Raw genomic sequence first — 10,721 nt, 5'->3', positions numbered from 1 at the left:
CACCTGACTCAGGTGATTCAGCTGATCACCTGACTCAGACCAGGTGAGTCGGGGCCAATGCTGATAACCGATTAATCTGCCGGTGTGATCATGTGATTTCAGCGACTCTAATTGGCTGGTTGGTCCTGCAGAGTCATCACCATTCTGACAAGGACTGAGCGACCTGTGATGTCACTGACTGACCTGTGATGTCACTGATCGACCTGTGATGTCACTGATCGACCACTGATTTGAAGCTTTTGTGTCCTTGTTTTTTTTATCTTTACTGACAAAAAGCCAAACTGATCAAACTCATGAGGTCACTGATCCACTGAGTCATGTGACCTGTGGGTGAGTATTTAAGAGGTCAGTGAGAAACAGGAAGTTGCATCACTGATTCTGTGTCCTGGCAGTGAGGTCATCGATGAGTCACTGCAGGACCAAACAGGTGAGCAGGTGAACACACCTACAGAGGCCCGTTAGCCACATGTTGGAGGAATCTGTCACAAACTCCTCGAGTTTACAGGAAACTCAATTTAATCGATTTTAACAAACTGAAATAAAGCAGTTTGATGTTTGTTTCTAAGTAAGCCCTTCCTGCTTACTTCCTGTCAACAATAATGTCAGTGTTTCTATCTCCATTGTCTTCACTGTTTATTAACCTGTATACTTTTAAATCCGTCATATTGATTAGTTATTGATCTCAGCTCTAATAAATATGGAGGAAATCACCTCTTCTGTGGTGTCGTATTTCTGTGGATTTTTATTAAATAATTATCTTTGGTTTTATATGAAAAGGATTTTTTTACTTCATGCAGCAGAAAGAGGTGAGGAATTGAGTTATTGTCAGCTTATGTGCAGTTATTTAAAGGGACAGTTCAGCATTGATCAAAGTTCTTTCCAGTCCAGTAAAATTTACCTCCAAACAAGGAAAGAATGAAAAAATAAACCATCAAGAGACGTTTCAGTCTCTACATGAGGTGAAGGCTTTTTAAAAAAGAAAGTTTTATAAGTTTGATGTTAACTCAGAATAAGGACCAGGTGGAAGTTTACAAAGATTAACCCTTTTAACAGCTTTTTTATTTGTACAGTTACAAATTCAAGAGATGTACTTTTTCAAAGACACAGTCAGTTCCAAGAAATGATTTTTTTACCGTGAATCTAAATGTTGGTTATTATAATAGAGTTAATTAAGTAAAATGGTAATTTAAGCTTCATTTCTACATCAGTAAATCCAAACAATACGTCCCTCCATAACAGTGAAAACTGGGGGTAAATCTGTTATAAAATGTGTTGATGAGGCCTTTCACTCTGCTCCCACCTTTAATGATGACAAACCGTGGTTCTGAACTCTAAATGAAATCTGGAAATGTTTAGTGTCTCTGACTTTCTTTGCAAATGTTTATATCGCTTGCTGTTGTTGGCATAAACAAACAAAAGAATAATTTCTATATCTTAGACTGAAAGTTACACAGCTGCTGCAGACAGCAGGATGGAAAGATGATCAGTAACCTGATCAATATCACTGCCACCTCATTAAAGCAGAGCAGATGTGATGATTTCCTGAACTGAATGTGAGGAAGTTTAAAATCAAATCAAATCAAATTTATTTATATAGCCCTTTAGCCCAAAGGTACCCAAAGTGCTTTACAATAAAGCCATAAAACACAAAAACAATACATTAAACAAGTGCTGTAGTGCTGCAATGTTGTAGGAAATTAAAAGCCTTCCAGAAATACATAGAAAGGACCTGGCAGAAAGAAAACACCAGTCTGTCTCTGTCAGATGGTATAAACTTTAAACCTTTAAACTTTAAAGGCTCTTTGTAGCAAATTGAGAATAAACTGGTTGGAAAGGTCTCAGGTAATTCCCTGACATCAGCCATAAAAGGGTACAGTGCATGCTGGGAAGTGTGTGCGGATAAACAGACGGTTCCAGTTTGTTTCCAGCTGAACAGTTTAATAAATGTTTATAAATGCTTTTATGAAGGAGTTGGTATCAGCCTGGACAAAAGCGCGTCCTCCGGCCTCCAGGGGGCGCGCTTATATAACTCCGTATGACCGCTGTTCAAAACATCCCGCGAAATCAGGTTGAGTACAGTGCGACAGAACCAGAACCAGAGTAGTGTGGGACGTCATGGTGCAAGAGTTTCACGTCGTCAGGTGTTTTACCTGCCAAGCCTTTCAGGTCCAACAGGTAACAAAGGAAACACCGGGAAACGCAAGGTAACATTAGGTTAACAGGGAGCTAACAGGTTAACAGGGAGCTAACATTAGGTTAACAGAGAGCTAACAGGTTAACAGGGAGCTAACATTAGGTTAACAGGGAGCTAACATTAGGTTAACAGGGAGCTAACATTAAGTTAACAGGGAGCTAACAGGTTAACAGGGAGCTAACAGGTTAACAGGGAGCTAACATTAGGTTAACAGTGAGCTAACAGGTTAACAGGGAGCTAACATTAAGTTAACAGGGAGCTAACATTAGGTTAACAGTGAACTAACAGGTTAACAGGGAGCTAACATTAGGTTAACAGGGAGCTAACATTAAGTTAACAGGGAGCTAACATTAGGTTAACAGGGAGCTAACAGGTTAACAGGGAGCTAACATTAGGTTAACAGTGAACTAACAGGTTAACAGGGAGCTAACAGGTTAACAGAGAGCTAACATTAGGTTAACAGGGAGCTAACATTAGGTTAACAGGGAGCTAACATTAGGTTAACAGGGAGCTAACATTAGGTTAACAGGGAGCTAACATTAGGTTAACAGAGAGCTAACGTTAGGTTAACAGAGAGCTAACAGGTTAACAGGGAGCTAACAGGTTAACAGAGAGCTAACATTAGGTTAACAGGGAGCTAACATTAGGTTAACAGTGAACTAACAGGTTAACAGGGAGCTAACAGGTTAACAGGGAGCTAACATTAGGTTAACAGGGAGCTAACATTAGGTTAACAGTGAACTAACAGGTTAACAGTGAGCTAACAGGTTAACAGAGAGCTAACATTAGGTTAACAGGGAGCTAACATTAGGTTAACAGTGAGCTAACAGGTTAACAGAGAGCTAACATTAGGTTAACAGGGAGCTAACATTAGGTTAACAGAGAGCTAACAGGTTAACAGGGAGCTAACAGGTTAACAGAGAGCTAACATTAAGTTAACAGTGAGCTAACATTAAGTTAACAGTGAGCTAACAGGTTAACAGTGAGCTAACAGGTTAACAGGGGACTAAGAGCATGGCTAAGAGCTGGTTAAGGGGGGGGGGGTGGCTGGCTCTCTGGCTCTCAGTCCCGCAGCTGACTTGCGTTTTGTTTGTCAGGTGAAGAAGGTGAACAGATGGAGCTGTAAGCTGTGTGGACAGAAGCAGTCTCTGCTGAAGGTCAGTAATGTTCTTCTGTCTGCGTTAAAGGAGGAACAGACGGTTCTCTGACAGAGGTGGAGATAGAACAATTAAATCATGTGGAATAATAAGTTGATGTTGGTCGTTCTTGGACAGCAGTAACTGTTCTAGTAGGGAATAGGTTCATACAAGCGTTGGACAGTGGTTAGGGAAACTTCAACCTATCCAACCATAACCTGGTCCAGTTCAGTCAGAGCTGATGGTGAGGAAGCGGTTCTTTACTCCACAGATATGTTCTGCTCAGATCTGGTGGTTCCACGTCGCTACTGAGCTCCTCCTGACAGTTTGAGCTCTTTCAGCTGTGAATCTGAACATCATTGTTTAACAGCTGGTCACTAGAACTGACACAGACCGTCCAAACCATCACAGAACCACCTACATGCTCCACAGTTTGGGTCCAGGATCAAAGAGTTCTGTGGGTTCCTCCAAACATAAATTCCTCCTAAACAGACACATGCAGGACGATCAGAGAAGAAGACGTTCTTCCTCTTCCGCTTCCTGTGCTTCAGCACTGATGGAGACAGAGAGTCTGACAGTGGCAGCTCTGCCGGGGTATCCAGCTACTCTGGATCAGCGGTTCTGGTTCTGTCTCTGAGGTTCACCTCCTGAACCGAGTTCAGCTTTTTATAGCTAATTTTATATATATATATATATATATATATATAATGTCGGGTCGTCATGACACCAGAACCAAGAAAACAATTGATAACTTAAACGTTTCCCTCCTTCAACTGAACTCTGTACATGCAGTTAAAGGCAGCTCCTCGTAGGGAAACGCCATGTGGACAGCCTGCCTTTCATCATTGATTGATTATCAGATTGAATGAGCTGTTTTGATTGATTGGATCGATTCACAGGAGTTCGGGCAGGGATCTGCAGCTGACTGTCGTCGTCACGTCCAGAAACTGAACGCCATGAGAGGAGCCGCAATGGAGGCACAGGAACACAGCACCTGGTCACTATGGTAACAACCTGCCCAGTGTTTGCAGATGAGTGTAGATTATTTCAGTTCAATTCGGTTTTATTTAGAAAGCGCCAAATCACAACAAATGTCATCTCAAAGCACTTCGATAATACCGTCCAATTCAAAACAAGTCATTGTAATCATAATCCAGTTAGTTCAGTTCAAAATGAGTCCATTTCATTCATACAGAACCAATTCAAAGGTAAGGAAACCAACAGGTTGCACTGAAACTTCTCTCTGATCCAATCCCCCGTCCTGAGCTGCACAAGGTGACTGTGGAGAGAAAAAACTCCTTTTAACAGGAATATGATGACAACTGGTGTCTGAGGACACTTTTATTTATTCTAACAGTTTCCCAACATCACCTCTAAGAGTCGCCAAAGAATCAGCAGCTGTAGAAAAGTGCGTACCACAGCCCTGAAGGTGGCGTGAGGCACCGCACATTTCGCTCTGATACATCTGATCATTGATGTGAAAAAGTGTGTGCGCCACCTTTTGTGCTGCGCACCCTTTGTGCATGAGGCCCCAGGTGTCCTCACCTGCTGTAATGGGAGTTCTGTTTGTTCACAGTGAGCAGGTGGAGGCTGATGGAGAAGAGGAGCAGCGGGCTGACCAGCTGATACAGGTGTTCTGACTGAATCCGGTGAACTCTGACGGAGCAGGTGACTCACTCTAACCCTAATTTGTTTGGCTGCCTGCAGGTGAGAGACTTTCAGGTGAGTCGCTGGAACAAGTATATTCACCCTGCTCAGGAGGCGGAGCCAAAAGCAGAGAAGCCCCCAGAGGTTGTTTTGATGGACGGACAGCACCTAGAGCTTAACAGCACAGGTGTTAGGTGAGTACATACAGGGTTTGTTTGAGTCCACTTCCACTTACCTGTCAGCAGGAAGGGTCCATCTGCCTGGACCAGCTGGGGCTGAGAGGACAGGAAAGAGGGGACAACAAGCAGCGTAACACCAGGCCAGAGGGGACAACAAGCAGCGTAACACCAGGCCAGAGGGGACAACAAGCAGCGTAACACCAGGCCAGAGACACCTGCTGAGAGAGAGAAACACAAGTTAATGACAGCAATGATGTCATCTGTACATGGAGGGAGGAGAGGTGCATCATGGGAGCTCCATTCTCACAGATAATTGATCAATTACCACCCCCCCCCTCTCCCCTCCCTTTTTTACAGGAAGAGACAGAGATCAGAGTCTGAGGAATACCAAAGTCTGTACAACAGCCACACACCTGGGCAGGTAACGAAAACATCACTTACCAGCAGTTTCTGTCCTTAGGTTAAGTTGCACAAAGCAGAAGTTTAATACATGTGGGACTGTCCCTTTAAGAAACACATGATCATCACTATTTAATGTAACTTCTACATCATAAATGAGCTCAGACTGCTGTCAGGTGACACCAGATCTGATCCTGAGTCAGCCTGCTTCAGTAACTGTTCAGTGTGGTGCTGACCTCAGTTTAGAGAAGAAACTATGGGTGTTCATTTGAAAAGGTTAATGAAGGAAACGCAACAAAGTGAGTGCCCCCCACATTTAAACATATGTATGTTCTTCTTCTTCTGTGCAGCCAAGCTGTCCAACACCCCCCAGACCTTCACCTGCTGCTAGAACCAGCCCCCCCCACACTGGTCCTCTCAGTAAGAGATGTGGCACCGACTCCAAGTGGGATCGTTTCCACAGCTCTGTCAGTCAGGTGCAGGAGGAGGAGCCTACAGCTTGTGGGTGGGGTCAAAGTTCAGATGAACCTACTGTTCAGGCGAACGTTGCCATCACCAGGATACACCCCCAGTTTCCTGTTTCCTCCATGTTTGAAAGCGGCGATGACTTCAACTTTGATGACGATTTTCAGAGGATTTAAGGACACCACGACTACATCTTTATGTTTGAAGACCAACAGACACAGATTCTTTCATGCTTTTATTGATGAGCTGATCAGAAAACCAACGTGATCAATAAAGATAAAAACAGTGATCAATGAGTATGTGTATTGATTAACAAGTAAAAGTGATTAACAGTGAATGCGTTATGATTACAGGAAACACAAATGCAGTTTTAATTAAGTCACTGGTGTGGGCGGGGCTGTTTTGCGTATTGGATGGCGTCCAGAGCTGCGCCGATGTCAAAGTTCTTGGCCTGGAGGAGTCGAGTCAACCAGCCGCCTTCATCAGTGAAACCCATGGAGAGCATGAGTGCCAGAGACTCCACCAGGCGGGGGTCAGCCTCTGAGGAGGGAAGAGAAGCTTAATGCAGAGGGGGAGGGGCCTCAACAAAGAGGTGACAGAGTGAGAGGTCTTACCTTGAGGCAGGTGAGGGTAGAGAGCCGCCTCCCGCAGCCCTGTGGGCCCCTGCTGCCCTCCTGGCGGGGGCTGCTGGTCCTGGTCCCCCGGCTGCAAGGACTGCAGCTCACCTGTGGACGGGTCCACCTCCTTGGAGCTTAGGTGAGTCCACTCCTCGTCAGAGTCTCTGCTCACCTGCATACCATAGCCAGATGACGTCACTGATCAAACTTACTGATCAGAATGACTGTATTAATCATACTGACCTTTGACCCCAGGCTAGCTCCACACTCGGCACCGCCTCCATCCATCTCCACACCGCCCTCCTCGGCCCCACCCTGAGTAGGCGGGGTCACTTTGGTCTTCTCACCTTCATGCTCCACGTCGATGTCCACGTCAATGCCTACAGACATGAAATCACTTCCTGTTTGAACCACGCCCTGATCACACCCCGAACAGCCAATCAGAACCATTAATCACTGCTCACTCACCCAGGGGGCTCAACATGGCCGCCACTCCCTCTCCAATGTTCTTCAGGAAGTCCACACTGGCCTGAGAGGCTGCACAGAGGTCAGAGGTCACTTAATGTCATCACTGACATGATCAGAAGTTTATAGATGAATTATTTGTTTAGGCACTGACCAGAGGGGGCGCTGGAGTCAGTGCTAGGTCTGGAGGGCTCGGCCTGCTCTTGGTTCTGGTCCTGAGATGGAGCCTGGTTTTGGTTCCATATGCAGTGTCTCATCCTTTTCATCCACTTCCCCCGAGGAAACCACTGCTGAAGGACAGAAATCACGACACTCAGAGTGTGGCAGAAACCATGTCCTGACAGGCAGAGAGCAGTGCGGTCCAACTGATGCCTGAGTTTTAAACAACAGTCACTGCGGCACTGACCGTTACTTATGACCCGCTATACAAACCGGATCCATCAGCCAGAGGTCAGTACATTAAGCTACAAACAGAGACGGTTTCTGGTTCTGAAGTTTAAACATAGTCCTGTTCCACGCCCCGATGGAAGTGGTTCTGAACCAAGAATGAGATGAAACTGCTTCTTCAGAGCCAAAGTCATAACTTTGGTGGCTGAAAGAGAAAGAATGGGTTCAATGTTTGGTTCTGAACCAGAACTGGAACCACTTTGGTGGTCCTTAAGGCTGACAGTCACAGAGCAGGACAGAAACATCTCAGGTGCGGCCCAATCCGTACAGGTGCTTCAAACAATGAACGTTGAATTAAACATAAATGAGGACTGGAGGTTCTGATTAACTGTCTGATTCCTTCTCCACAGGAACAGGTCAGCAGTTCTGCTCAGATCCAACATCAGTCTGATTTTACATCGTTACCCTTAGAACTTGTTGGTGGATCCAGGCAGACACAGAACCAGGACCAATACCAGCTGGATCTGTTCAGTTCTTCAGAACTCAGGAGACCAAAGTTTGGATTCTGAGTTCTTGTTTATTCTCAACAGTTAATGTTGATCTGATGAGTCTCCACCTGCCCCCCCCCTCACCTGCAGCGGGTGCCAGATGGGCAGCAGAGCATGCTCAGTGTGCGTCCCTCGCGCCTGGCAGGTGGAGCACAGGTCGTAGTTCGGACACACAGAACACTTGAAACGAGTTCCCACCACGGGCCCCTCGCAGCCGTCACAGGTGACGTTAGGATGCAACACAGGGGGCGTGCTGAGATGGGGGGGCGGGCCATGTGGCGCTCCAGGTGGAGGAGGGCCGAAGGCGAAGGGGGGGAAGGCGTGCATAGGGAATTCCCTTCGATGCTCTTTCTTTTCTGTAAGAGTTCAACACAACTTTATTAACAAAGGTGATAGTGAGGGCTGTGTCATGTGACCCCGAACCTGAAAGGTGTGTTTACCTTTGATGAATAGGCGGAAGGTGGCGTCCTTCATGCAGCCCAGACCCATCATCAACTCGTCATCAGAGGAAAACGCCACCAGGTCTCCATCTTCGTCTGAAACATCATCACCATTGTTATTCTTGTGTAAGCAGCAACATTCCTCACCTGGTAAAGGTATGTCAGGTGCACCATAAACAGAACAGGTCCAGTGACTCAACCACCTGAGTGGTTTATTTATCAGTTCAGGTTCCGACTCGACCCAGAAAACTAGAACCAACATTTAAAACCAAAAAAGAAAAACAAACAGCACACATCTGAATTTAAAAAAAAAAAACAACACACCTGGACTAAAACGCACAACTTGATTAATAACACACCTGGATGCTCAGGTTATCGGACAGACTTGTGGTCATGACGCCACGCTCACCTTTGTAGAACAGGTTGAAGTTGGCATCCTTCAGATTGGAAAACACTCCCGCGGTTTTCTTGCTCAGGTACTCGAAGCTACAGGATACGTCCTGGTCCACTGCGAATCTCCGGATCTCCTTCACCTGTTCGTCTTTCCCCAACAGGTAGGCCTTCACCGTCACCGACATCTTGCTCCAAACTGAACCGAACTCCGGGCAGAAATCACAAAGTTGAACCTTCCCAAACTAAGTCTGACACTTTGTGACGCAGCCTCAAATTTTCAGCCTTTTTAATGTTTACTTCCGCCTTCGACGTCACTGTCGTCAGCAAAAGTAAACAGTGACGAGGTCTCTCATTGGTGCGCTCGGAGTCCCACCCAATGCACCAATGAGAGGCGAAGGAATGACTCGGTAGAATCCCAATAAGGGACTTTCCTCTGAGTCATGTGACCAGTATTAAAAAGTTCACGAAGAAGAACGCGGAGTCATCGTGACGAGACAACATTGAATTCAGTTAGTTTATTTATATAGCGCCAAATCACAACAAATGTCATCTCAAGGCACTTCAATAATACAGTCCAATTCAAGCCAATTAATTGTAATCATAATTCAATTAATTAAATTCAAAATTAGTCCAATTCATTCATACAGAGCCAATTCAAAAACCATTTCCAAGGTAAGGAAACCTACATTGCACTGAAACTTCACTTCGGTCCAATCTCCCGCCCTGAGCTGCACGAGGCGACTGTGGAGAGAAAAAACTCCCTTTAACAGGAAGAAACCTCCATCAGAACCAGAACCAGGAAGGGTCCATCTGCCAGGACCAGCTGGGGCTGAGAGGACAGGAAAGAGGGGACAACAATCAGCGTAACACCAGGCCAGAGACACCTGCTGAGAGAGAAGAACACAAGTTAATGACAGCAATGATGTCATCTGTACATGGAGGGAGGAGAGGTGCATCATGGGAGCTCCCCCAGCAGGCTGGGCCTATAGCAGCAGAACTATGGGATGTTTCAGGCTCACCTGAGCCATCCCTAACTATAAGCTTTATCAGAAAGGAAAGTTTCAGCCTGATCTTAAAGGTAGAGAGGGTGTCTGCTTCCTGAAGCCAAACTGGCAGCTGGTTCCACAGAGAGGGGCCTGATAACTGAAGGCTCTGCCTCCCATTCTGCTTTTAGGGGCCTGATAACTGAAGGCTCTGCCTCCCATTCTGCTTTTAGGGGCCTGATAACTGAAGGCTCTGCCTCCCATTCTGCTTTTAGGGGCCTGATAACTGAAGGCTCTGCCTCCCATTCTGCTTTTAGGGGCCTGATAACTGAAGGCTCTGCCCCCCATTCTGCTTTTAGGGGCCTGATAACTGAAGGCTCTGCCTCCCATTCTACTTTTAGGGGCCTGATAACTGAAGGCTCTGCCTCCCATTCTGCTTTTAGGGGCCTGATAACTGAAGGCTCTGCCTCCCATTCTGCTTTTAGGGGCCTGATAACTGAAGGCTCTGCCTCCCATTCTGCTTTTAGGGGCCTGATAACTGAAGGCTCTGCCTCCCATTCTGCTTTTAGGGGCCTGATAACTGAAGGCTCTGCCCCCCATTCTGCTTTTAGGGGCCTGATAACTGAAGGCTCTGCCTCCCATTCTACTTTTAGGGGCCTGATAACTGAAGGCTCTGCCTCCCATTCTGCTTTTAGGGGCCTGATAACTGAAGGCTCTGCCTCCCATTCTGCTTTTAGGGGCCTGATAACTGAAGGCTCTGCCTCCCATTCTGCTTTTAGGGGCCTGATAACTGAAGGCTCTGCCTCCCATTCTGCTTTTAGAAACTCTGGGAACCACAAGGAAACCTGCAGCCTGAGAGCAAAGTGCT

The 10,721-nt window shown here is 46.1% G+C and overlaps 3 protein-coding genes across 5 annotated transcripts in view; 2 read left to right on the top strand and 1 right to left on the bottom strand.

Moving 5' to 3' along the window:
- Positions 1-710, top strand: part of LOC140317626 (TBC1 domain family member 9B) — an 18,660-nt gene extending 17,950 nt beyond the window's left edge. For both annotated transcript variants that reach the window (XM_072395091.1, XM_072395090.1), the window contains one exon: positions 1-710. This exon is cut by the window's left edge and continues 602 nt beyond it. In XM_072395091.1, the coding sequence (XP_072251192.1) occupies positions 1-7 (7 nt within the window). In that variant the 3' untranslated portion in view covers positions 8-710.
- A 1,318-nt stretch (positions 711-2,028) lies between these two features.
- On the top strand, positions 2,029-6,309 carry mrnip (MRN complex interacting protein). The gene is made up of 7 exons (XM_072395097.1): positions 2,029-2,175; positions 3,292-3,351; positions 4,230-4,336; positions 4,907-4,961; positions 5,038-5,171; positions 5,514-5,577; positions 5,906-6,309. Exons 1-7 carry the CDS (start codon positions 2,116-2,118, stop codon positions 6,194-6,196), a joined length of 771 nt encoding a protein of 256 aa, XP_072251198.1. The 5' UTR covers positions 2,029-2,115; the 3' UTR covers positions 6,197-6,309.
- On the bottom strand, positions 6,243-9,322 carry sqstm1 (sequestosome 1). 2 transcript variants are annotated; one of them, XM_072395095.1, is made up of 8 exons: positions 8,887-9,322; positions 8,478-8,573; positions 8,122-8,393; positions 7,257-7,392; positions 7,106-7,174; positions 6,881-7,017; positions 6,635-6,809; positions 6,243-6,560 (listed from the first exon to the last, which is right to left on the bottom strand). In XM_072395095.1, the coding sequence occupies exons 1-8, from the start codon at positions 9,053-9,055 to the stop codon at positions 6,400-6,402; spliced, it is 1,215 nt and encodes a 404-aa protein (XP_072251196.1). In that variant the 5' UTR covers positions 9,056-9,322; the 3' UTR covers positions 6,243-6,399. The 2 variants fall into 2 exon arrangements, with proteins under 2 accessions (XP_072251196.1, XP_072251197.1); XM_072395096.1 differs by having other exon boundaries at positions 7,257-7,389; positions 8,887-9,320.
- Between the last annotated feature and the right edge of the window lie 1,399 nt (positions 9,323-10,721).

This window comes from Leuresthes tenuis, unplaced genomic scaffold (genome assembly GCF_036924035.1).
Source record: "Leuresthes tenuis unplaced genomic scaffold, fLeuTen1.0.hap1 SCAF_11, whole genome shotgun sequence".
Classification (NCBI taxonomy): domain Eukaryota; kingdom Metazoa; phylum Chordata; class Actinopteri; order Atheriniformes; family Atherinopsidae; genus Leuresthes; species Leuresthes tenuis.
The sequence above is the reverse complement of the archived record's forward strand: the minus strand, read 5'-3'. Positions and strand labels throughout refer to the sequence as shown.